This window comes from Thermobia domestica, chromosome 15 (genome assembly GCF_964235325.1).
Source record: "Thermobia domestica chromosome 15, izTheDome1.hap1.1, whole genome shotgun sequence".
Classification (NCBI taxonomy): domain Eukaryota; kingdom Metazoa; phylum Arthropoda; class Insecta; order Zygentoma; family Lepismatidae; genus Thermobia; species Thermobia domestica.
Genome location: NC_137468.1, coordinates 12,197,393 through 12,225,387, shown reverse-complemented (window position 1 = coordinate 12,225,387; position 27,995 = coordinate 12,197,393). Strand labels below are relative to the sequence as shown.

The 27,995-nt window shown below is 36.8% G+C and overlaps 1 protein-coding gene across 4 annotated transcripts in view; it reads right to left on the bottom strand.

The window, feature by feature from the left end:
- Pitslre (cyclin dependent kinase 11B pitslre) overlaps positions 1-27,995 on the bottom strand; it is a 172,071-nt gene that overhangs the window by 26,470 nt on the left and 117,606 nt on the right. For all 4 annotated transcript variants that reach the window (XM_081741325.1, XM_081741329.1, XM_081741326.1 and 1 more), the window contains 3 exons: positions 26,338-26,538; positions 19,226-19,393; positions 245-500 (listed from right to left, as the gene is read on the bottom strand). In XM_081741325.1, coding sequence (XP_081597451.1) covers positions 245-500; positions 19,226-19,393; positions 26,338-26,538 — 625 coding nt within the window. The remainder of the gene's footprint in view (positions 1-244; positions 501-19,225; positions 19,394-26,337; positions 26,539-27,995) is intronic.

Below are 27,995 nucleotides of genomic sequence, written 5' to 3'. Positions count from 1 at the left end.
AGTAGTCATGATAGGAACATGTCAAGACAAGGGAGAAATAATTTGGGTTTGGGGAAGTAGATTGTCATGTTGGTGGCCACCATCTTTGAATTAGCCTTTAAATTTTAAATTGGAATGGGTCATATGCGATATATGAAACAGGACTAAAATCCGAAGACAAATGGAATGGTGAAGGTTTGGTTATATATGCATTAATGTTAGAAAGAGGCATGAAAGAAAGCCAATTTGTACAAGAAGTATTTACCTGTTAAGGCACTGGAATTCCTCGACGCTTCTGCATCCCTGAATAGCAGGCAAATACGGTGGAAGCTCCTCTCTCAAAACAATATCCGACTTCGGCGAATCATGGACATAAGCAGCGTCTTCCTCATCAGTTTCCTCTCGTTTCTTCACCTCTGGCTCGGAAACTGGTTCTGTCTTCGGTTTTCGGTCATTCTCCTGGGAAACTGGGTTGTACTTGCCATTTTCGGTTGCCCGCTCCTCCGGAGATTCCTCGCTCTCTAAATTAGGGAAAGTAACAATTGTCGTCAGTATTTTTATTCGGAATGAAGACAACTAGGACCTATATATTACATAATAGGAGAAAATGTAGACCCATTGTATTGTCACGACTAGCATCAAAGAAAATTAAAAGCAAAAATGAATAATAATAATAGTAGTACTGCATGAATGTGAGATTGGTTTGGTAGTCTCAGAGTATAACACATGGTAAGGGTTTTACGAAAACTAAGAACGTTATAATGGCGTAGTTGCTGAGTCATCTACCTACTGACTCCATGGGCCGCATTCGATCCACGGTAGCGGAACGAATGATAACAGATAATTGTATTTTGCTGAACTAAAATTATATGACTATTCTTCGTTGGTATTACGATCACGATAGTACGTGGCATATTGGAATGTATTCCTGATTATATGAAATGAAATGGAATGGAATCTTTCAGTTTTACGTCCGACGATTATGCCGACTACGCTAAAGGAGACGGTGATGGTGAGAAATGAGTGCGATGGTGGAGGAAACGAGAGAACCCCGAAAAAACCCACGCACACTGACTGTGTTTGTCCACCACACAGTTCACTTGGCGTGAGCAGGGATTTAACCAGGGACCCCCCACGCACCAAAGGTAAACGCTCTACTACTGAGTGCATTTGTGTCCCTTTTATTGAACATATTTTATGATTGCTACGTTCTGAGGAAGCGGATAGCGTTGAGTATGTTACAAAACCTGTACATACATATGTTTCCCAGTAATATTTAATATAGTCGTCATCGTATGTTCTATGTGGCTTATGTAAAGTAAACCTGTTATCAAAATAGTTACAAAGCTCTATGATATCTCATCTCAGCAATCACAAACATATAATATAACGTTGATTTCCAGTGAATTTGTTGGTGCACATTATTTCGGCTGAGAAATTCCTTTTTGCATATTTATGATACACGATTTTTCCTTGAGTAGTGGAGTCCCGCTCACTAGTATTCTGTTATGTGCGTCAAAAGGAATCCGATTACCTGCATTGATGTTCTATGTTGTGAGATGGTTCACACACGGATCCAGCGTTGCCGGTACACACCTTAAATCTGTCCGATTTTTTCTGTGAAGGCCTCACGCTAGAGAGCGTGCTGACGTAAAAGGCACGGTTCGGTGCGCCATATTTATGGTGGATGAAAGATGTTTTAAATGGTATGGAGAGTCCGAAAACAAAACAATAAATAAATAATAGTATAACGAATATCGATACTCTGATTATTAACTTCATTCAAACACAAAATCGAGGTCTAGTTGTATTATTTAGAAGTTTACAGATTTCTGTAATTAATGAATTTCTTTTAAGCTTATAAGGTTTCGACTCTGCGCTGAAGTCTTGGTCACAGAGGTTAAAAACAGGAAGAAAAAGAATAGAAATATCAAGAAATAAAAATGGAAGTCCTTGATACTTCCCTGAGTAAGTCCGTTCCATTTTTATTCCTTGATGTTTCTATTCTATTTCTTCCTGTTTTTAATCTCTGTGACCAAGACTCCAGGGTAGAATCGAAAGTTGACAAGCTTAAAAGAAATTCAGGAATTACAGAAATCTGTAAGTAGAATGGTAGATGATAGCGTGGTTTTGGATTGTCTGAAATATACACTTTAGTCATTTTATTTTCTGAACATACACATTTTAGCCATATCGAAACAAACGATCATCTCTTACTCATATACTACCGTTCAATGCTTTGGACAAATCACCTTAACATTATTCAGAGAAGATATAACTTAAACTAAAGAAACTACTATCTTCTAGTAGCCACAAAATTCTAGTGCTTCATGGAATTGGTGCTAGAAAATTCTCTTGTATTTTGTTTCCTTGAATATTGTTCCTTCAATTTCGATTAGATCTCTGTCCGAATCAACCTCATATCATCACGTAACCTCCACTATGCTTGAAAGAAGTGTTTACGCAGAAAGAGAATATTCTCTTTCAGGGTTTCCACTTATTTAACGAGCATGAATTCCCTGACTTTTTCAGCTTTTCCAGGTCACGATTTACAAATTGAAAAATTGAACAGTCACTATTTGTATATTCCCGACTATAGGTTCTTCATCTACTATGCATGTATATGTATATAGTGTATGTATAGATACAGAACTTCTAAAAATATATATAAAATATTTCCTATTAAATAGCCGGGTAAGGCAAAAAGATAAATGGGTTCTGAGAAGTTAAAATCCATGCTTAAAATTTTTTGACTTTTATAGGACTTTTTACAATTAAGCTGAATTTCTTGATTTTCCAGGTTCTCCAGGTCAGTGGAAACCATGAAATGGCAGAAATGCGCTGCCACTTGTCTCCGCCGCGCACCAATTGTAAGGACTACATGATTTCCCGGAATCAAAGGGCAATACCAAGAGCGCTTAGCGGACTATGCGAGGACAGCTAGAAATGTTCAGCTGATTTTGAGTTTAACGTCCCTTTCAGCAGCGAGGCTATATGAGACGGGACCTACTGATTAAGGTGGAATCCAAATCACGTGAACTCCCGCTGAGAATTGAACCCGGGCCTCCCACGCCAAAGGCGCGTATGCTAACCGCTTAGCCACGAAGGTGTTCAGCTAGAAAAGTTTATGCAAACTACTACTAATAGTGCCACCAGCGTTCCGCTACTTTAAAATTCGAAAGAATAGACATTTCTATGTTTAAATTGTCTTTGTTTGTATAAACCTATTCACTTATTTTTCACAGCTGTTTGAAGAAATAGTTTTGTATGAGAAATGGAAATCTCTCGTAAACACTTTCCGGTAATGACTTCTTATGATTTCAAACGTAGTTTAACATTGAAACTATTCAGTTTCCAGCGACCTCATTTGGCTTTTGAGAATAAAGCACCATCAAATAGCATTGTGTACAATTGTTTTTTTCTAATTCCACCGAGGTCGCACTATTCTCAGTGATGAATTTCGTGAAGGTCGTCCATTCACGTCTCTTTTTTTAAACTAATGTTGATGTTGTGCATGAATTGATTGAGAAAGATCATACCGTAACACATATTATGAGATTTAGGCATCCTTGTACATTGACATGAAAGCAATACATATAATTTTGTATGGTCACCTGAACATACAGAGAAACTTTCAAGTTGTTCGATCCAACGATACTTGACCAAAGCTCGAAAACAGGCTCGTTTTAATTGGTGTAAAGAAATGCTCAAAAAATTCGACCGAGGCAAGTTGAATTTGTTGTACTACATCATTACAGGAGGTAAAACTTGATCTATTCATACAAACCCGAAACTAAATAGCAATCCATTGTTTTTATGTTTCAAAGTGAGCCGAAAATAACAAAAGTTGTTCGTTCGAGGAGTTCTGCAAAGCAAATGACTGCTGATCCTTCGATTATACTGGATACATGGCAAACATTGCTGTCGAAGACCGAAGGACTTTTAATGTTTGAGAGCTATGCAGCAATTTATTTGCCAGAGGTCATCAATGAATTACGTTAAAAAAAAATCTTTGTCAGATGTCATCAATGAATTACGTTAAAAAATCCTTGTTTGCCAGAGGTCATCGATGAATTACGTTTAGAAAATCCTTGTTTGCCAGAGGCCATCAATGAATTACGTTAAAAAATCCTTGTTTGCCAGAGGTCATCAACGAATTACGTTGAAAAATCTTTGTTTGCCAGAGGTCATCAACGAATTAAGTTAAAAAAAATCCTTGTTTGCCAGCGGCCATCAATGAATTACGTTAAAAAAAATCCTTGTTTGCCAGAGGTCATCAATGAATTACGTTAAAAAATCCTTGTTTGCCTGAGGTCATCAATGAATTACGTTTAAAAAAATCCTTGTTTGCCAGAGGTCATCTATGAATTACGTTAAAAATCCTTGTTTGCCAGAGGTCATCAATGAATTACGTTAAAAAATCCTTGTTTGCCAGAGGTCATCGATGAATTACGTTTAGAAAATCCTTGTTTGCCAGAGGCCATCAATGAATTACGTTAAAAAATCCTTGTTTGCCAGAGGTCATCAACGAATTACGTTGAAAAATCTTTGTTTGCCAGAGGCCATCAATGAATTACGTTAAAAAAAATCCTTGTTTACCAGAGGTCATCAATGAATTACGTTTAAAAAATCCTTTTTTGCCAGAGGTCATCAATGAATTACGTTAAAAAATCTTTGTTTGCCAGAGGTCATCAATGAATTACGTTTAAAAAATCCTTGTTTGCCAGAGGTCATCAATGAATTACGTTAAAAAATCTTTGTTTGCCAGAGGTCATCAATGAATTACGTTTAGAAAATCATTGTTTGCCAGAGGCCATCAATGAATTACGTTAAAAAATCCTTGTTTGCCAGAGGTCATCAACGAATTACGTTGAAAAAATCTTTGTTTGCCAGAAGTCATCAATGAATTAAGTTAAAAAAAATCCTTGTTTGCCAGAGGCCATCAATGAATTACGTTAAAAAAATCCTTGTTTGCCAGAGGTCATCAATGAATTACGTTAAAAAATTCTTGTTTGCCAGCGGCCATCAATGAATTACATTTAAAAAAATCCAAATTGTCGTATTGTGGGGGCACGGTGGCTCAGTGGTAGAGTTTACCTCTGGTTCGTGGGGTCCCTGGTTCGATTCCCGGTCAAGTAAGTTTGTAGTGGGCAACATCGTGTTTGTGGGTTTTCTTGGGGTACTCCCATTTCCTTCCACATTATCATTCCGCCAATTTTCCCATCATTATTCATTTATCTAAATCATCATCTCCTTTACCCTAACGGTCATAATCGTGAGACGTTAAACTGAAATATTTCATTTTTTATTTCCAAATCGTCGCATCGTTCTTCACCAAAACGAATGCCAGTTCACACTCAGCACACTAAACTTTTTTTTCAGTGAAAATGTCTAATTAACGACTCACTGTACTTACTCGCCTCATTTATGACCTAACAGCTTCTATTTTTGTTCCCACGCATGTAAATAAGATGCGTAGTGAGTCATTTGTGTCCCCTAAATCAGCTGTTGAAACATTCCGAACAGCGGTTTGTGAGATAGCCTTAGAATGGAAAAGTTGCTTTCAAAATTGGTTTGAGTGTATGCAAAAGTGTATCGATCTTAGAGGCGAACACTTTGAAAAATAATAAGATCATTTTCAGAATTTTACATGTCTTATATATATATATATATATATATATATATATATATATATATATATATATATATATATATATATATATATATATATATATGTATTGATTGATTGCAGAAACTTTTCTAACAGCCCTCATATAATAGATTCGATCATCTTCCGTCACTTTGAACTTCAGCTGGTATGTACAAGATTCAGTTTTCTTCAATGAATTTTTAAATATGTTCGTTTTATTTTATTTTTTTTTCCTTTCTTGAAATGATCGAAACATTTCTCTTGCCTTGTTCGGAGGCCATATGCTTCTGCACACGCACTGACTATATTTTTCCAAGCATTCAGTTGGAAATGAAATGAAATCCTTAAGTTTAACGTCTCACGCTTATGCCGGTTAGGCTAAAGGAGACGGTGATAATGAGAAATGAGTGAAATGGTGGAACGAAGGAAGTGGGAGAAAACGTGAGAACCCCCAGAAAACCCACGAGCACGGTGTTTGTCCACCACAAATCTACACGGCGCGAGCTGGGATCGAACCAGGGACCCCAAGCCCCGGAGGTTAACGCCCTACACTGAGCCACTGCGCCCCCATAAGCATTCAGTTGAGTTATGCTTCCTTCGGTTTCTCTCCAAATCATTAGATCATTTGAGGAATATCAACATTTTTCTATTCCTCTGTTCTTTAGTTCTTCTAATTACGTCTTGCATACTGAGGTTAAATAGTACAAAAGATTGCTCTCTTACACCACCTGGAAGTCAATACATATTTTGGCTCATTTCCTTAATTACTGCGCAATGAAACGTTACATATTATAAAAATTGAACTATAAGCTAGAGTTATGTTTCAGCTACAACACAAGACACTGATTCATTTGGTTGTGTCTTCTGATATCGAAAAAGGTAACAAATAAAATATTTGATTCGTTTTACAATGTGCACACAAGATGGCACTTGCTGCTAGATCTTACTAGAAGTGTTCAGTTTTATGATTTTTTTTTTTTTTTTTTTTTTTGTATGTGTAAAGTATTTTAAAGTAACTATCTTATTACGAAGTACATATATTGCTCGACCGTTTTTTGTATTATGTTTCACATTTTATTTAAATATTAATTTACATGTAAGGAAAGAGATTTTGACAAGAAACTTGCGCAGAGCGCCATAATGCGTTGTTGTCAAATTTGAACGTTACTGTGGTAGTCACAATAAGAAAATTCCTGGATTTTAGCGTTGCAGTTTGTAAAGGGGAACTTGGTGTGAATTGCGGCAAAGGTCGAAAACTAATTTCTCCAGTAATTATCCAAGCAGAATTCCATCATTACTTCATTTATTATCCGGCATCAGTAACACTCGACAGTATTTGGCAACGCTGCACTATTCATGCAGCTTTTAGCATAGCATCGAGAACACCTAGTGATCCACCTTAACGTCAAATGACTCATGACATCAACTTCGAAGTATCTTGGCTAATTCAGCGACCTAAAAGCCTATTCAGAAAAATAAAAATTGCGTAAATCCTCTATTCTGTAGGAATTGTATTCGTTGTATGAGGCCCTTTTCTTGGAGCTGTGTATCTCAACATCTCTAAGATAATACTTCCTGCCACAATAAAAGAATAATTTTAAAAAAGACCAAAGCTTCATTCCTCCCAGTTTTTGCGCTGACTCTTTGCACGTCCTATATTTTCGCGTGCAACTCTCCAGTTACCCTCTAATAAAACATAGGAGAAATTCATATATATTTTTAATGAATTATGGGAAACACACCAATAAAAATTTATGAAATTACACTTTTTCTTGAACAACTGTATACAATAAACTCTTCATTTAACGGACTAATTCGGACGAAAAGTGTCGTAAAATTGAAATTCTGTTAAATCAAGAATTCTGTTATGAACAATAGTTAACACAGATATTACACTTGCAACTTTACTGTATAATCTAAATGTAAAATATTTAACGTATATAACATATTAGTAATGAAAAACTTCTTAAAACAGCTTATTAGACGCATAAAAAAGTACCGTGTGTACAAACCACTGCCATATCAAAACAGTATTCGTCATCATGTCTTTAAAAAGTCTGTTGAAAGTTTTTCCCTCTTCCAACTACATCTGTTACATTAGTCAAATTCTGTTCGCTAAAGCGGAAGTCTGTTGTTTCGAGGTCCATTAACCCCTTGGTTTACTGTATTATTATTCATACGTTGAAACAAAATCTACACATACCATACAAAAGCCTACGAACACATTACTATCTAAGAATATCATTACTTCTGTACAATGACATTTACAAAATGTTGAAGAATTACACTATATATTCAGTGAAATAGCGGAATTGCGTAACTAACAGCTCCTCTGCTTCTCTTAAAATGTTCGTGTTACCAATATATATATATATATATATATATATATATATATATATATATATATAGGGTGTTAATGAACTATACTGACAAACTTTAAGAGGTGACTCCTCACATCAAAATAAGAGGGAAAAAAATCATATGAACCTATGACGAAAAACGCATAGTTTCAGAGCTACGGCTGTCCAAAATCGCGAAAAAGCCAAATTTCAAGAGGCCTTATTTCGAATTTGAGAGACTGTGGATAGTGGTCCTTATCAGCGTAAAGGAAGTCACGCATACGCAATCCAAAAATGCATATTTTATTAATGTTCAATGGGTGTACAAATTATTTCCTGCAGGGTGAAATTCCCAGACATGCCATCAACCGAATTTTGAGATATGCTCTGACTTTATGATTGGTCCAAAGTAGGCAAACAATAAGCCTTGATAGCAGTGAACATGGAATCCTTTGGCGCGATTTCGGAAGTGTTAGAATCGTCAGCAGCACGGTCCCTTGTATTATAAGTGAAGAAAACGTGAAATATACCATGACGAAATACATATCATCACACGTTATTCCGAACACAAAGAAACATGGAGCTGTCGGTTTCTAACACTTCTGCCTTCCTTCCGAAGCATTGGATGTCCATTGTTGTCCTGCCTACTTTGGACCCTTCTTGAAACCAGGTTATATCTGAAAACTCTATTCAGAACATATGTGAGAATTAAAAACTGTAGAGAATGTCCTCTACACCTATTTACAATTGATGAAATATGCACTTTTGAGTTGTATATGCATGGCTTACTTTACGCTGATAAGAACCACCATCCACAGTTTTTGGAATTCGAATACTGAAATTCTGCTTTTTCGCGATTTTGGACAGCCCTAGCTCTGAAATTATGCATTTTTCGCCATAGGCCCATATGAACTTTTCCTCTTATTTTGATGTGAACAATTACCTCTTACAGTTTGTCGGTATAGTTCATTAACACCTTGTATGTATGTATGTATGTAGTAGTGTTCTATGTACAGGGTGTAAAGTCCCACTTTCATAATGCTGTAAAAAATGGTCAGAATGACTTCAAATTTGAACTGAATATACTTGAAGAAGGGGGAAACGGTATGGCATAAGAAACAAAAAGTTCCAGTGTATCAACAGATGGCGCTGTGAGCGACATAACGAAAGTGGATTCGGCTACAAGTGCCATTTTCAATCGAAATACGACGGCTTTGGCATGAGTTGCACATTAAACCAATTGTACTGTTCAATGTGCATAAGTGTTTCGATTTTGTGACGGAAAAAATGACTTCCAAGTCATTCAACACTTGTGGCACTGTTAGTGGAAAGCCCATCCACCATGGCAAGGTCGTACTACAGTGGCGATCCTTGATTGAGACTCACGACAAGCTGCTCAGATGCAATATGAGAACGTCATGTACCTCGCGTTTTTATAACAAATGCAATGTGTCGTGCGCATGACTGTCTTTTAATTAGCATACTATGTCGCCTACAGCGCCATCTATTGATACACTCTGGAACTTTTTATGCCATATGTTCTTCAAGCACATTCAGTTCAAATTTGAAGCAGAGCCGTAGCTAGAGATTTCGGTGCCCGGGGCGAAGTAGAATTTGGCGCACCCCTACACTCACCACACCAAGCTTTTCCTTCCTCTTTATATATATATATATATATATATATATATATATATATATATATATGAGACGCAGCTTTTGTTGTTATACTACTGTATGTTGATTTTTTAATGTTTTTTTATTTTATTTTATTTTATCAAGCTGCTTGGACAGATATTTGCAACAGCCAAAAGCGATCATTATGTATGCTTTTACAAATAAGAGCTATTTTCAAGGGACGTTTTGGTATGCTTGACAAAACTACCTTTCGTTGGTATACAAATCCACTTGGAGATCAGTTATGGAAATTTACAGTACAACTATTTGTAACGTTTCATACTATCGGTAAGAAGTGAAATTTCAATACATTAGAAACTATATGTTTTTAAAATGTTCGAAATGGATGACAACATTAATTTCCAGTAATAATTGTAAACTTCTGTAATTTTATTCTGTATGTGACCACACAAATGGCATTTTAATTTCGATTCTTTTAATATCAGCACTTAAATGGGTTGAATTTGTTAATGATAGACTTCCTTTTATTACTCTTAAGGGTCGGTGATGTGATATTACTGTTTTAAATGTACATTCATTCCAAAATTATTGTCGCATGTCTATAAATATGTTGTTGTAGAAATATAGTTTTATAACGAATTCGCCCGGTATTTCTTATAATGTTAGTATGTGTATAATCGGAAAATAATGCATGTTGCAAATTTCATGTCAAAAGTGCAGTAAGTAAGAACAAGAAAAACGAAAATAAAACTTTCTTGTCCATTTAGCAACATTTTTTTTTTTTTTTTTTTTTTTACTCATTCCAATTTTCGTATTTATACTTCTTTTCCGATGAAATTTACCATAAATATGCATTTCTCGATTATACACATAATATCAGTATTAAAACTACCCTGCAAAATCATTATCAAATTATTTTCTTACAAAATGGCAGTTATAGATATGCGACAATCATTTTGGACATGAGTGTACATGACCCAACAGAAGATAAGGATGACGATATAAAAGACACTTTCTAAGAAGAAGTATCACAGGTATTCGACCAAGTCATGTGATACCTACGAAAATTCTACTAGGGGATTTCAATGTGAAGGTAGGGCAACAGGATATTTTCAAACCAGTTATAGGGAAAGTCTGCATAAGGAAAGTAATGACAACGGCGTTAGTTTCGTGAACTTTGAAACATCCAAAAACCTTACCCTGAAGAGTACAAAATTCTCACTTCGTGACGTTTATAAATGCACATGGACCTCGCCAGATGGAAGAACACACAATCAAACTGATCACATTTTAGTAGATAGAATAACACAGTCTAGCATAATTGATGTTCGCTCGTTCAGAGGACCCAACTGTGACACTGATCACTACCTGGTAGCAGCATGGGCGCCCGAAGAAATTTTTCTAGGGGGGGGGGCTCAAATCCCTAGTTGATATATTACTTAATGCATTTTAGTGAGGTAGGGGAGCTCGGGCCCCACCCTGTTCTCCTCTTCTGGTGCCCATGGGTAGCAGTGATAACAAGAAAGAAAGAAAGAGAGAGAAAGAGAGAGAGAGAGAGAGAGAGAGAAAGACTATCGTTGAATAAAGGGAATATTCAACATCTGAAAACGGAGAGGTTTAGTTTAAAGAAATTAGAGAAGAACCAGGCAAAAGGGGAATACCAGATGAAGTGTAATAGATTCTCGTTTGTAGAAGGTTTTGAGAGCACTCATGTTAAGGATACTTGGGTTCAAATTAGGGATAGCATTAAAATTTCAGCAAGAGAAAATTTGGGGCACGCGGAAATACGTAGGAACAAATCATTGTTCTAGCAGGAATGCACCAAGCTAACAGAGAAGGGGAAATAGGCGAAACTGCATTGGCTACAAAATCCGAACGATATAACTACACTAAATTTTGTTGACATCAGACGGGAAACTTCCAAAATGTTTAGAAGAGAAAAACGCGATTTTTTTTTGAAGGCTTAAATTAATGAACTTAAAGATGATAATAAAAGAAAAAATTGACACATATTCAAGAGCATCAACGATTTTAAGAAAGGTATTAACCCAGTGTGTACATACTAAAGAGAGACGATTTGCTTAACACGAAACCAAAAACTAATGTTCGTGGGGAAAGGAAAATGCACAGCAGAACCATAAATTTCAGAGCCTAGCCAAACGAAAGTAGAAACTGCTATAAAAAATTAAAGAAACACAAATCTCCGGGTGTAGACGAAATTCCGGCTTAGTTAATTTTAGCTAGAGGGGAAAATTGTGGAACAAGATACACAAACGCATTCTCCTTTATCTGGAACAAGAAGGAATTACCACAAGAGTGGAAAGAATGAATCATTGTTCCAATTCATAAGAAAGGCGACAAAGCGGATTGTAATAATTATCGAGGCATTTCTCTTCTGTCAACATCCTATAAAATCCTCTCAATGATTTTAATAGCAAGATTGATCCCATACGCGGATGAAATTAATGGGGATTATCAATGTGGATTTATACGAAATCAATCAACTATGGACCAGATATTTACCATTCGACAAATACTCGAAAAGTAATGAGAATATAATACCCCGCCTATCAGCTATTTATTGATCTTAGAAAGGCTTACGATTCTATTAGGAAATAAGTATTATACACCATTCTTGCAGAATTTGCAATACCGAGATAGCTAGTTAGATTAAAAAAGATGTGTTTAAACGAATCCCAAAGTAAAGTCCGAGTAGGAAAATTCTTTTCCACGAGCTTCCTCGTCGAGAATAGCTTGAAACAAGGAGATGCGTTGTCGACATTATTATTCAACTTTATTCTGGAGTACGCTATAAGGAAAATCAAAGATAGCAACCAGGGCCTAGAGCTAAATGGTATTTACCATGTTATGGCGTATGCTGATGATGTAAATCTGATACGAGAACAATAGAAAGAAATGCAGAAAAAACTAAATACATGGAAGTTCACCAAGATCGTAATACTGCAAGTTATGGATGCGTCAAACTATCAAATAATATTTTCGATGAAGTGGAGAATTTCAAGTATCTAGGATCAATATTAACGGACCAAAATCATATCCACGAGAAATTAATGTCGACTAAAAGCAGGGAATCCGTGTAATTATTCAGTTCAAAAGCTTTTGTCGACGCGAATTCTGTCAAGGAATTTGAAGCTCAAAATGTATAGAACGATAATCAAGCCTGTTGTTCTGCATTGGTGCGAAACATAGTCTCTAGCTTTAAGGGAAGAACGCAAACTGAAAGTATTTGAGAATAAAACTTTGAGACGAATATTCGGACCCAAGAGGAACGGCACTCGGGAATGGCGGAAACTGCATAATTTTTACCCTTTATCAAACATTGTTAGAGTCATCAAATCTAGGAGGCTGAGGTGGGTAGGTCATGTAGCGAGAATGAAAGAAAGTAGGAACGCTTCAAAGTTTTGACGGAAGACCTAGGCGCATATGAAAGGACAATATTAAGATGAATCTCACAGAAATAGGAATGCAAATTAGAAACTGGATTCAGTTGGGTAAGGACAGAAGTCATTGAAGAAGTTTTATGAGGTTTTTATGAGAGCGGCATTGAACCTCCGGGTTCTACAATACATCACAGAGTGAGTTAGTTCTTTTACGGTAAAAAAATATTTTGTGAAATATAACGGAAATCCAGAAAGTATATGTTTTGTCTGTATGTAGATAGATAAAAGAGAGCACAACTGATACGTATGCACAGAAAACATATCCTACCGATACAAGTAGTTGATGGAGAAATGATCCCAATAAATTTCTTCAGATTGTAAGAATTTCATGTGTCAATGGAATAAAAAAAAAATCATTGATAGTGATTAATTTTTGAAAAAGAAGAAATTCGATGGGTTAAGTTCTGACCGTTTTAGCCTCTACTCTACGATTTCGAATATGTTATTATTCCCCTGCGCAAACAGCAGTTCGCGTGTGCCTCTACACTCCTCTTATTTTCATACCTTCATTTTCACCATCGTGATGAATCCGATTGGGTAGAAAAACATGATTAACTACGCAAACTCATCGCTGTCACAACGCTGAACACTATTTCAGAATTTGACCGTTCCCGATTTTGAAAACGTTTCTGTGTACACTATAAGTCATTATTCGACACCTTGTATATCACATCGTCATTAACAAATCATATATAATAACTTTCTTTAAGAAACTTAGTGAAAACTTGTGACTCTTATTGAAAATTTTGGGTTGCGAGCTGAGCGAGCAAGAACATTTTTTCAAACTCTCAATAATATTGATTTAATAGGGCGCCAATTCTTTTACGGGGCGCCGCGTCGTTTACTCCTTTCCGTCACCTTTGTTTTTCTTCTTACTCGTTCGGCGCCCTCTTGCAATCAGCGCCCCAGGTGACCGCCCCGCTCGGCCCCCCGCGAGTTACGGCTCTCATTTGAAGTCATTGTGACTTTTTTTTTTTTTTTGGTCAGTACTTTGAAAGTGGGACTTCAAGTTATACTATTAAACAACAGACGAGTGCACCATTAGTTTCAACATCACAATACAAAACCCAGCAAAAGTACATACCCACCTCACATATAATTTTATTGTTAGTAACTTCAGAACGAACACACCATGAATGATTTTCGGTTAACTTGTAGAAAACTGTCTCCTCTCAACATGCATGTACTTGGATCGTTCACATTAAACTTACTCACACAAAAGTGCATAAAGTAAGTATGAAACTTTTGCTTGTGATTGTATGCAAATGAGGTCATCTCCTTCAAATCAATCAAACTAAAGGTGAGTAACATAGTGGGAAAACTTACCTAACTTCTTTATAAGTAAAAGTGTTATAGAAGTTCAAGTTAAGAACCCAAAAGTGAAATGAAATGAAATCTTTGAGTTTTATGTCTCACGCTTATGCCGGTTAGGCTAAAGGACACGGTGATGATAAGTAATGAATGAAATGATGGTATGAAGAAAGTGGGAGGAAACAGGTGAACCCCGAGAAAACCCATGCACATGGTGTTTGTCCACCACAAAGTTCACTTGGCGGGGGCTGGGATCGAACCCGGGACCCCAAGCACCAGAGGTGAACGCTCTACCACTGAGCCACCGCGGCCCCGAACCCAAAAGTGCTCTCAAGTTAAGAACTCATGGACCACAACAGTTTTGAGTTATAAAGCTGAGTAACTAAACTTGTTTTGAGGTTAAAATTCGGGAAATAAGTATTTTTTGTTAAAGGCCTTGGGAAGCTAAACCTATTTCAAATAAGAAGTAAAAATTGTTTTCAGTTTGGAAGTAAAGGGGAAAAATTTTAGATTGAAAGATGAAAATCGGTAAGTGTTGTCGGATTGAAGCTGAGTGACCACGAGTAATGGGTTTCTGATCGAAAATCGAAGTGTGTTGTGAGAGTCTGTGTTAAACAAAAATATTTTGAGGTTAAATTTAAGGATTCGAGAGTATTTTCAGGTTAAAGTTAAAGAATCGAAAAAGCTTTAATTTTGATATTAAGGATCCAAAAGTGTTTTGATTTTAAAGTTAAGGCAAACAAATCAAAAATGTTCGAAGTTGAGAATCCATAATCGTTTTGGCCTCTCGAACTATTCTGTGTTTGAATTTGGGGGACCAAGCTATTCTGAGGTCGAAATAGAAATGCAAAACGCCGGCTTTTTTGATATGGAAGGTTTATTTTTCAATAAAAACCCACGTGTTGGCCAGAAAATGTGAGTTATGCAACCCAACATAACACAAGGACAGTGTTGGTTGCCTAACCACCGTATCAAGTTCCTGAAAGTTATACATCTTGTACATGTATGTTATACGGGTTGCCTAAATTCAGACTGGTGGACAAAAGATAACTATATTTATTTTGGGTAGAATGTGGTTTATATTTCGCTCTTCGTTAAGAAAACACTTTATTGAGAGCTTCAGCTATTCTATTAAAACCTAATATATGCCCATTTTACAAAAAATTAAAACTATAAACGGTCATTTTGAGTACGATGTTAGTGTAATAGTAGTCGAAGTTCGCTATTTACAGAATTTACTCTTTCTTTTTTTTATACGAGGCCTGTCTAAAAAGTATCCGACCTTAATTTTTTCCACGCAAAGTAGTGATTCTCAGGCGGCGCCACCGTGCACGGTGGAGGGAGGAACCTTAATGCGCATGCTTGAATTTTTTCACCGCATTCGCGTCTGCCAATCGTGAGCTGGTGGTCGCGAAGTGAGGTGCTGTTGGTAGTGTTCGTCGGATTTAGTGTTTCTCGCAAGATGACTAAACGAATTGAGCAAAGATACTGCATCAAATTCTGTCAAAGGCTGGGTGATTCTCAAAGCCAAACAATTCGTAAGATTCAGCAGGTGTTTGGAGAAGATGCGATGGGTGTAACACAAATTAAACAATGGTTCAACCGATTCAAAGATGGCCGCACATCAGTCGAGAGTGAGCAGCGTAGCGGCAGGCCCCAAACTGCTCGGAATGCAGCTGTTGTTGAGCGGGTGCGAAATTTAGTGATGGCAGATCGCCGTTTGACAGTGCGGGAGATTGCAGAAGATGTTGGAGTGAGTAAAGATTCTGCACATGCAATTTTGCGTGACGATTTGAACATGAAACGAGTGGCTGCTAAATTTGTACCCAAGTTGTTGTCTCAGGAACAAAAAGACAACCGTTTTGACGTTGCACAGGACCTTCTGGACACCACCAACACTGATCCTGGGTATCTGAATTCCGTGATAACTGGAGATGAGTCACGGGTGTACGGGTACGACCCAGAAACAAAACAACAATCGTCTCAATGGAAGCATCCCGATTCTCCAAGGCCGAAGAAAGCGCGGCAGGTGTGAAGCAAAATCAAGGTGTTGCTGACTGTTTTCTTCGATGCCCGTGGAATTGTGCATCACGAGTACGCACCGGAAGGACAAACAGTGACAAAGGAGTACTATCAAGATGTTCTCAGGCGACTCCGTGACGCAGTCCGGCGCAAAAGACCAGACATGTGGACAGCGAAGAACTGGCACGTCCATCATGACAACGCCCCAGCACATTCATCCCAATTGATCCACACGTTCTTAGCCAAACATGGAATTACAACCGTTCGCCAACCTCCCTACTCTCCAGACCTGGCTCCTTGTGACTTCTGGTTGTTTCCAAAATTGAAGACACCTCTGAAGGGATCCCGTTTTGAGAGTAGAGAAGACATAATGCGGAACACGACGACGGAGCTGAACAACATTCCAAAAGAAGACTTCCAGCGATGTTTCCAGCAGTGGAAGGATCGGTGGGCTAAGTGTGTGGAAGCACAAGGGGCCTACTTTGAAGGGGATTAGGGTCCCAAATCTGTCAGGTAATCGCAACTATTTTTCTGGCCAAAGGTCGGATACTTTTTAGACAGCCCTCGTATATATCGTCTCAACATATTTGAAACAGGAAACTTTGTTATAGCGTTTTTAACCTCCTCTCGCCGGAGTTTAAACGGCCTCACTAAATGCTCTGTTTATAAATACACTTGTCTTTAGCTCCGAACAAAACCGTAAGGTTTAACCTAAGTTTTAAAACAAAATTACATATTTCAATTTAACGTCCCACGATTATGCCCCTTACGCTACTGGAATCATAAAGTGGGTGGAAACGGGGGTACTTCGAGAAAACCTCCGGACACGTTGTTGTCCACCACAAACGTACTTAGCCAGGGATCGAACTAGGGGCCTATGCATTAGAGGTAAGCGCTCTACCAATGAGTCACCTTGCCCCAAACTGAAATTTTCGTTTATGCATAAATTCTAAGTGACATTTTTGTTTCACTACGTCTAACTACTACATTTCAGAATATTATTGCTAACACCATTACATTTTCACTGAAGTACTTTTCTCGTATAACCTTATTCTAATGGGTCTACAAAAAATTGCGTCCACTGATTTACCTTTTCCTTTCCTGTTAAGAAATAGTTATTCTTGACTAGCACAATGCCAGTTCTTCGCATGGGGAGATTGTGTTTCATTTTGTACAGAAAGAGCACCAAACTTTCATCAATAAACCCAAAAAACTATGAATTCGACACTAATATCGGTCATTTTAAGTTATTTTTACGTGTCACTAACCCCCCCCCCCCCGTTCGGAGTACTAATGGGGGCTGAATTTGGATTTAAACGGCATCGGAAGTGTCACTGTTCATCTCGGCGATCCCCAAAACTATGGATTCGGCACTGACATATCGATTGTCTTTATGTATCTCCCCCTCCCCAAAGTTGCGGGGTTGCGAAAATTTGATTGAGATCGGTCGTGTGTCAAGAATTATTAAGTTTTATTTATTTTTATATATCTGCCCTTCCCCTCCCTAAGTTCCACCGTCAAAGTAAAATGATAAAAAGCATCATTATCTATCTTTTGGCCCGAACCTCATCTATCTTAAAAATTTTATCAAGACCGGTCGGGTGCTTCAAGAGTTAGTATGTCACAAACATAGTCACTTTCATTTTTTATGCAGGGTGGCCCAAAAGTAGGGACACAGACCTGCATTGATCACATATGACATTTTAATTTATTAAGATGATGAATTTATTTGCTTAGGTCTCTTCCAAGCTTCAGGAATAAGTGAAAAGAAATTAAGAACAAATAATGAAGAAACTAAGTCAATACGTGTATAGATAACAAGTAAATGATATAAAATTTCATGAGCCCATCAGTACAGGACTGTATACCTACTTTTGGACCACTCTGTATATAGATAATTAAACTTCACATTTTTTTCTTCATAATGCAGTAATGAAATGTTTTTTCGTGTTATACTGGTGGAACATACTTATTTGTTCATGAAAGTAGAGATGCTCAAAAAAGCCCAAAATTTCCAAGACAAAAGAAAAAAAAATCAATTTTTTTTTCAAAAAAAAAAAAAAAGAAAAGAAAAAAGCCGTTCATTTTTCACAGCCCTTGAGATGGAAGTTACAGATCACGTAAAACTACTTAAAGAGGTGACAGGATGCATATCAAATAATCAGAACAAAAAACTGCTCACTGAAACATCCACACAGAAATCTAAAGCGAATTTTCCAGTGACAAGCTTTCGCCATCTTCAGTGCGGATATCTTTATATATATTCAAATGTAATTCTTCAAGCAACCTGCACTGAAGATGGCGAAAACTTGTCGCTCAAAGCTTCAGTGACTATAAATATTCGTTATGAATAAGAATCAAGTGCTCTCAGGTTTAAGTGAGGGCTCAAAATTATGTACTGAGGCTAAGAACTGAAAAAGGGTTTCAAAATTAAAGTTGTTGAGAGATCAAAAGTGTTCCGAAATTAAAAAGTGAGATCCAAAAGTAATTTAAAGCCGAGGAACCGAGGATCAAGTTAAATCTGAGGATCCAAGATTTTGAGGCTGTGGCGAAATGAAGTTGATATTGTTAACAAGCAAAGAAACAGAACAGGGTGAATTTTTAGTTCTGACCCCTTTTGAAATTTTTCAGGTCATAAAGTCATGGTAAATATCTACGTCTCCAATTTTACTTCTCGAAGACAGTACTGAGATTTAGGAACCAAGAAATATACAGTTGAAACGCCACCAGGTATTGTTATTTAAAAAAAAAAAATATTTTTGATTGAAACGCAAGCACTTAAATGTACACTCCAGCTACGATCAACCTACATAGTATAAGATTCCTACCTGCTTCTGATTCTGTGCTAGTCTCACTTTCTGCCGTAGATTCGTCCGACTCCGAGTTTTCTTCGCTGTCTTCTCTGTCGGATTCTTTCTGATCGCTGCCATCTCTGGCCATTGGTTCATCGTCGTCTGACACCGTGACGACGGTTGATTTGCTATGAGAAGGAGACTCTAAAAAACATCAACAAGGGGAACTCAGAAAAAAACAGTTCAAGCAACCAAGCGCAAAACGCTCAAATACTCTTCTCTTCCTTGGTCATTTTAGTTTACAAAAATACAAAACACAAAAATTTTTAAAAAATACCCGATTCTTTTTTTGGAAAACACATTCTCACAATTTTGCATAAAATTAAAGTTATAGGATTGGGACAAAAATCTTCCAAATTGTTTTTTCCTAACTTACCAAATATATATATTAAAAAAAAACTAATGAATGGATTAAATTAAATACTGGAGTCGGCAGTTCAATTTATGAGGTGGTAGTGAAAGCTTTTCCAGGCTTGCAGCCCTCCTTCAAAGGAATCGAGTATTTACAATGAATTTATTCACTAACATAGATCAAAGAAGTACAACTTTGAGACCAGTCCGTGCTGTAAACACAAGAATTGTTGCACGCAAGTTCGCCTAGGACTCCATTCAAAGATATTCTTACAGTCCAGAATATCCAAAGATATTCTTACGAACCACCTGAAGAGTAATCTTATGAATAAACTCAAAGTGCTCACTTTTGCTCCTCCAAATTTTTATAGATTGTTCAAAAATTATATTAAACATAGAATTTTCCTTGATAGCTTTAGCATTATCAAGACTTAGGCAAAGAACAGTATTTAGTAGAAATACGGTGTGTGGAAATTAAAAGTTTACATTCATAAATAAAAGCATTAGCTGCTCCACAACATTCATAAATAAAAACATCTCCACAGAATATGCAATTTTCCTTTTCTTCTCAGTGTTTAGTAACGGCGGGAAGATCTCAATCGTCATGTTCCAACCTCTGTCCAGAATGCCCTTGTAATTTTGGTCCGCTCGTTCGAATTTTAAAAAAATCTATCTTTCTACGAATGATGAAAATGTTTCGACCAATTTTACTTCATCAATGTTATGCTTTGAGTTTTTCATGTGTTTTTGGAAGGGTCGATGAAAACTCGGCGTTTAACGTAATTTTTATAAACTATCTGTAACAATTTGGAGAAATAAAAATACCTTTTGAGTTTATTATTATTACGTATTCATCTGCTGGGATTGAGCAAAATCTGCTGAAAAGTCCAAATGACTATTGGAAGCACGAAATGTGAATCTAAGACTTCTCGAGTACAAAGCAGTAACGATCACTATATACCACTTCTTTAATAAGAATTTTTAAATTTGTTTATTTATTTAGTTCCAGATACAGCATGCTGGCTATTTTATACTGAAAATGTAAAACCGTAGTAGATAAAAATATATTACATAACAGAATATCAACAACAACAACAAAACATATATATTTACAACTTAATTTTGCACAATTAGGATCGGAAAATTATTCCGGGCGTCAAACTATCTACAGTAGATGAAAATATGTTGAATTCCGTAGTAAGTCTGTACATGAGCGACTTTTGGGTTATTTTAAGTCTAGGTTTCCGAACATAGAACAAGCTCGTCTTGCGTACTGTAAATGAGTTGCTACAAAGTTTTGAAGTTGTATTAGAAATACACACATTTCTCATAATCCGCTTAATTTCTGCCTTTTCCTGCTCTACAGGTTAGTACGATAACACGCCCACAAACTGAAGAAGGTGATAAACGACATGAAATTAGGCAAAAAAAATATCTAATACACATGGATAGAAAGCGGCACCGTTTTACCGTGAGAGACATTCAAAAAGCGACGGAGGCGCTGATATGCCGAATATCTCACGAACGCGGAAATATATCACTGTCAGGCCAAAAGATTACAGGAAAAATCGTATTGGACACATGCAATGACGTACAGATCGTAGCAGAGGGTAACCGCGCAATGGGGATCTCTACACACAGATAGAAAATTCTCCATTCTCCATTTCTCCATTTGTACAGATTGTCGTTTTGCGGTGATCACTCCGATCCCATGTGCATGTCATTGCACTTGCCGAATGCAACTTGCTGTGTAATCTTTTGACCGGACAGGGGTATCTGTGCGTTCAAGAGTTGAGCAATGTCAGCGCCTTCGCCGCTTTTTGAACGTCGCGGTAAAGGGTACTGCTTTCGACCCATGTTCATTAGATGTTTCTTGCTTATTTTCATATTACATCCTTCAGTGTGTAGGTGTATTATTGTATCACCCTGTATAATAATCATCCTATTTTACTACCAATACTCAAATGACTTATTACTTTTGGCTTTGATATGTGTTGCTTCAGGCTCGATTTAAGGTCTCGGACCTATATTAACACAGAATTGTGAAATTACTAGCAAAGTGCTTGAAGAATTGAGAATCAGTAACCTGTGGTTTCAACAGCAATGCAAACCTACGCTGCCCACACATCATCCAATAAAAAGCAGTCTGGTACACCCAAGAAGTTTATTACCATTATGGTATTATTTATTAATACCATTTATACTGTTGAATACAAACGACCGATTACTCCAAATTAAAGGCTATACGTTAAGGACGGGACAGCATTGAAATAACGAGTCACAGCAACAGAGTGCGAAATCCTGACAGGCTCCAACTTAATATTTTTGGAAGAAATTCCCCACTAACAACTTACTCGGCTGTTCGAACAAAATAACACTAATCTCAAAATTTTGCAAATTAATTACTTTAATTCATATATATAATAATCAGTGGGTGAACTGGTAGTTAGCGATATCCCGAATCTTAGAGTTTAATAATGATGGATGTTAAAATATGTGAACTCTTAACACATTTCAGTGTGAGATTTTTTAAAAACTATTCTTGTCCCCCCTTTCCCGCCTTACATACATTTTGTCTTTTAAGATTTCGCACCCTGTAAGCAAGCTCTAGTAAAAAATAATGACAACATTAGATTACTAAAGACAAAGTTTATTTTTGGGCATCTTTCAATCAAAAACAACACAACTTTCCGTCTTCACTGTACGACTTTTACAAGCAGTTCAATTTAAATTTCTATTTGGGCTTCATCACCCATAAATGATTAGCATTTTCGCATTTAGTGCTGGAGACTCGTGTTCGTTTCTAACTGGAAATTCAAATGGTTGCCTGGACTTCATATGAAGCTGTAGGTTTCACGTCTCATATAGCTTCAGTGTTAACAAGGGACTGAAATTATGCAAAAATAAGTAAATTTACTCTCTCTCTCTCTCTCTCTCTCTCTTTCTTTCTTTCTTTCTTTCTTTTTTTTCCTACGCTGTGTAAACTTAACTCATAAGATGTTTATCTTCTAAAAATCCGTTTGAAGGGATAGTTTCAGGTTTCTTCCAGAACGTTTCTTCCATTCTTACTTTTTATAATTATTTTTTTATGACAACAAAATTCGATAAAACAGAAAAATCAAACCTGTTTGCTGCAGATTTCGATGATGGATTGATTAACAGTTTAACATCCTTTTCAGCAGTGATGGTATGTGAGACGTGAACCTACAACTTAACGTGAGATGCGAACCACATGAGCTTCCGCCAAGAACCGAACCCAGGTCTCCCCCGATGAAACGCGTATGCCAACTGTATAGCCAAGATGGAGCTCCTTCTGTAGATTTCGAAATATACTCTAAACAACTTATGACCTTGTTAACTTACAGAAAAAAAGTTTTAATTTAGCGCCCTTCTTTCCCTTGCTATTATAGCTCTAATGATTATTGTTTATATAAATATTTTTAGGACAAAAAAAAAAAAAATCCATTGAAAGAATCCTATTTATGCTGAACTGATGATTACAATCCACTCAACAACATATTTGTCAAGTTTGGAACCTTTTCAGATTTAGCTTTTACTTTCCTAATTATATTCCGGTATTGTACGCCCATTTTGTACTAACCATACTCTAGTATTGTAAGCTTATTTCGTACTAACCACATTCTGGTATTGTAGGCCCATTTTATACTAACCATATTCTGGCATTGAAAGCCCATTTTGTAAAGTACGTATTATTTATATAATACTATAATGGTTTTAAAATGACTTTATCATACTATCTCGTTATCTCATAGGCGTCACTTTCTTTAGACAAATCATTAAATGTGTGAAATTGCCTAACAATATTATTCTGTTCTATCATGGTCTCCTTTAATAATTTTCTCAACAAAGTCAATGATGTAGTTAATCACATTACAAGTTGAGGTAGCTATTGGAACTTTATGGTCATAATAAGCTTAGAATAAGATGACAAGTTCAGTGAAGAGTGGAGGGTTAAAATACTACGTCATACATTATCGTGATGTTCTAACCAACAATGAGCAATTTCAAGAAAACACTACCTACTTTAAATTAAAATGTTTTACAAGTACTAAAAAGTTACGTTATAAAATGTTTGCAGCATTTTAGAATTTAGAACTTTGTTAAGTACTAAAATATTCCATTATAAATTTTGAAATTACCTTTATGCGTATAGTTTTTTTAGATAACATTTTATTAGCACTACGAAGTTACGTTACAAAAGTTTAAAACCACCGTCCACTGCATGCAGCACTTCAGATTACAGCATTTTATAAATACTACAAAGTTATGTTACAAAAGTTTAAGATCACCCTCAGTTGCATGCAGCATTTCAGAATAAAAAGATACAAGTTTAAAATCATTGTCCGTTGCATGCAACATTTTAGATTACAGGATTTTGTAAGTACTAAAAATTACGTTACAAAAATTTAAAATCATCGTCCATTGCATGCAACATTTCACATTACAGCATTTGGTAAATACTAAAAAATTACGTTATAAAATTTTTAAAATTCATTTACTCATCGTAACATTTCAGGTCACAATATCTTGTAAATACTACGAAGTTACGTTATACAAACTTTAAATTAAAAATTATCTTTTATTGCTGTTATCTCAGATTATATCATCTTGTAACTACTAAAAGTTACGTTAAAACATTTAAATTATCGTTCATTGCTTACATATTTTAGGTTACCGTATCTTATAAGTACTACAAAGAATTGGATTGTACGGTAAAATTTTCAAATTATTTTTTATGCATGCAGTATTTCAGGTTACATCAATTTTTTTTACTACTAAATAAGATTACGCTGTACAAAATATTGTTTACAATATTTTAGAATACAGCATTTAAGATTAAAAGCTTACATATAAAATTTTAAAATGTTTATTGTTGGTAGTATTTTAGATTACAGTATCTTATTAGTACTTAACAAAACTGTTATAAAGCCGTCAATGTTAAATATAGACTTCCAAATTATTATAGAGCAAACATTCTTCCGAGCAAGTGCCCAATTCTTCGTTCTACCGAAAATGAAGATGGAGGAGGTAATGAAACGGATTTGTGTGTGTCGAAGCATAAAGTGATGGTCTTAGTTCTTTAGTGAACAGCTACTTTCGCATTCCAAGATTTTATACTAGTATCGACAGTATACCTGTGAAATATCAGCTTTAACTTTGGAAACTTAACATCAGCTAACTGAGATTTGCTGAAAAGTACGTTCAATTTCGTAATTCAGTGTTAGTATCTAGTTTAACGTTTCATGTTTACGCCCTGTAGACTAAAGGTGATAGGAGATTACTGCAAATTAATGATAATGATGAAATAATTGATTGAATGATGAAGTAAGGAAAAACAGGAGAATTTCCTCTCACGGGTGAAGGGGCGTGATGTGACTCAGAAATAATTGAACCAATTTTGGTGTAGAAGTAGGTAATGAGAATAGAAAAGAACGTGTGGAAGCATTCGATTCGCAGACGTTCGGAATCAGAAATAATGGGCCCTACAGTTCTGAAGAAGTATGACCTGTCAATCAGATATTGATGGCACGGAGCCTTTGCTCGCTGTTGCGGCCAATACAGGAAAAGTTATATAAAGTAAAATGAAAACAGAAAAGATGAACTGAACAGAAAATGCGCCAATGTCCGCTCTCAACGAATCATCAGCGAATGACGGGATACTAGATCTACCAACTGCCCTTGTCATTACCCATTAGGTATGCATCACTAGTTAGCCCATTTGGACACAGATCCTCACAGTGTTCCACACATCTGCACTACGTACGACTGACTCACGCTCGTCGACGTCGCGTCGTTCCCGTCTTTATTTCCTACAGCAGTTGATGTAGGTCTAACCCGGTGTCGCATGTTTAAGCCTTGCACACAACTATCCACTTAAACATTAATAATGTTCTCAACTGTTTTGTTTATAACGCAATAGTTCCACGGCGTGCGTTTAAAGTCTGACATCACAAACTGTGCACAAGTCTGCTCTTCCAGATTTGTTTATGCCTCCTTACCACAAATCAACCAACACCTTGATAGTTCAGTAAGCCTCAACGTTCCATTGACCAGTTCAGAAAGCACAAGTCGCAGAATCGAGGTTCGTCTTCGACCTCTGTTTATTTCTGTGTATATATTTTCTTTCTTTTCTTAATATCATTTCGTTACGCTAACTAGTGATGCATACTCAATGGACAAGAGATAAGGTGGGTAATGGCAAGGGCAGTTGATAGATATAGCATCCCAGCATTCGCCTGGTGGGACTGAGGGAGAACATTGACGCATTTTCTGTTCAGCTCATCTTTTATATTTTCATTCTATTCTATATGGATTAGCCGCAACAGAAAGCAAAGGTTCCGTCCCTCTGATTCAATATCTGATTGACAGACCATTATTTCTACAGAACTGTAGGGCTCATTATTTCTGATTTCGAACGCCTGCGAAACGAATGCTTTCACACGTTCTCTTCAATTCCCATTACCTACTCCTACACCAAATTTGGTGCAATTATCTCTGAGTGACGTCACACCCTTCCCTCGCCAGAAAAAAAAAAAATCCTGACCTGGAAGCAGAGACACTGTGTACCAAAGGACAGTGAGTCACCATGTTTCTTAAACACCGACACTATTTATAATAAATATTTCTTTAAATCTTCGACTAAGAACTTTACAAAATGGATTTACTTTACCATTTCTCTAAGAAAAATAAAATAAAATTCTAGTGAGAACACCCACCTTTTCCTTTGCCTTCTTTTTCCGCGTCCGCTTTTGGTTTGCTCTCTGTATCCTTCTTCCTCCTCTCTCGACTTCTACTTCTCTCCCTTTTCTTTTCGATTTCCCTCAATGTTCTTTCTTTTTCCCGTTCCAAGTGGCGGCGTTGTCGACGAGCTTCCAATTCCCGTCGGTACGTTTCTTTCTGGCGCTCCATCTCACGATCTGGAAAGATAAAAACAATTTACAAGCTTTAAAGACATTTAAGGAAAAGTATTATTTACTAATGATCGTTAACAAATGTACTACAATCGCCGCTACGCTGATTCACCACATTAGAGCCTTTCTATTTGAACTGTGCCCCTTCTGGTGCTGCTGTCGATGTGTGTTTTCCCATACCTCCCTCGAAAGAGGACGGACAAGTTGCTGTGGCCGACGCCGTTCAATAGTTGGATGCAGAAGCGCTGCCACAATGAATTATTTCATGGACTTTGCTGTCCACTGTCTTGTTAGCTATTCTAAGTAGCCTACGATCTTCACTCGTCAAGACCAAACGATTGAATGGCAAATTTGCAACATAGCTGACATCATTCACTTCTTTTTCCCTAAGCAAAGGGACAGTTTCATCCGTCAGAGGGGGCGGGGTGGGGCGGGGTTGGGCCGAAGTATGTTTCGCATATTTTTCGAGGGCACACTTGAAATAGAAAGATTCTAATAATAGTTAAGAGTCTTCATCTCGGCGAAATTAAAATACCGCTAATTTTACAGTAATTATGTGATATCTTCAAATAGATAAAAGATAATTGAAATATGGAACAAGAGCGCCCTAGACAATATTATTTTGCGTGAGGTACCGTTATCACAAGTCACCTAGCGGCTTTCCGTTTTCAGCTGTTTAGAAACGCGAAAATAAATGCCGATTTTCAAAATGGCTCGAAATCGAAAGCAAATAAGTGAGTCGTGATAACGGTTTCTCGTGTAAAATTATATTGTCTAGGACGCTCTTGTTCCACATTTCGATTATCTTTTATCTATTTGAAGATATCACATAATTTCTGTAAAATTAGCGGTATTTTAATTTCGTCGGGATGAAGACTCTTAACAACCGATGCCACGTTGACATTCACCATAGTATCACTTTCAGATGAGCATATGAAGTAAATTTTAGAAGCTCGTACATAGCAGCGTGCTCACACAACAGACTTCATGGTACCCTCTCAGTGTGGTATGGTACCTGACAAGCTAAAAAGTGTTCGACATGTAGGTATCCAATGAACAAGGCATATCGTGTCAAAGTATGCACCTCTCTTACAATTCTCTCTTCAGAGTGCAGGACAATTTCCAACATTCAAGAGGCTACATCTTAGGAACCACTGTACTTAGAACATATTTTTGCATCGAATTCTTGGATTTCATAATTAAATTATTAACAAGCGGTGGAAACCATTTAGATAGTCCTTCTAGTATTGGCTTGGTGTGAATGAAATGTCCAAAAAGTATTTAATTTTCAAAGGCCACAACAACACTTACGCTAAAACCACACACTTTTATTATCGCGTGGGCCACGATGGCTCAGTGGTAGAGAATACATCTCTGGTTTGTGGGGTCCTGCTTTAATTCCAGGTCATGTCAAGTGAACTTTGTGATGGGGAAACACCGTTTGCGTGGGTTTTCTTCGGGGT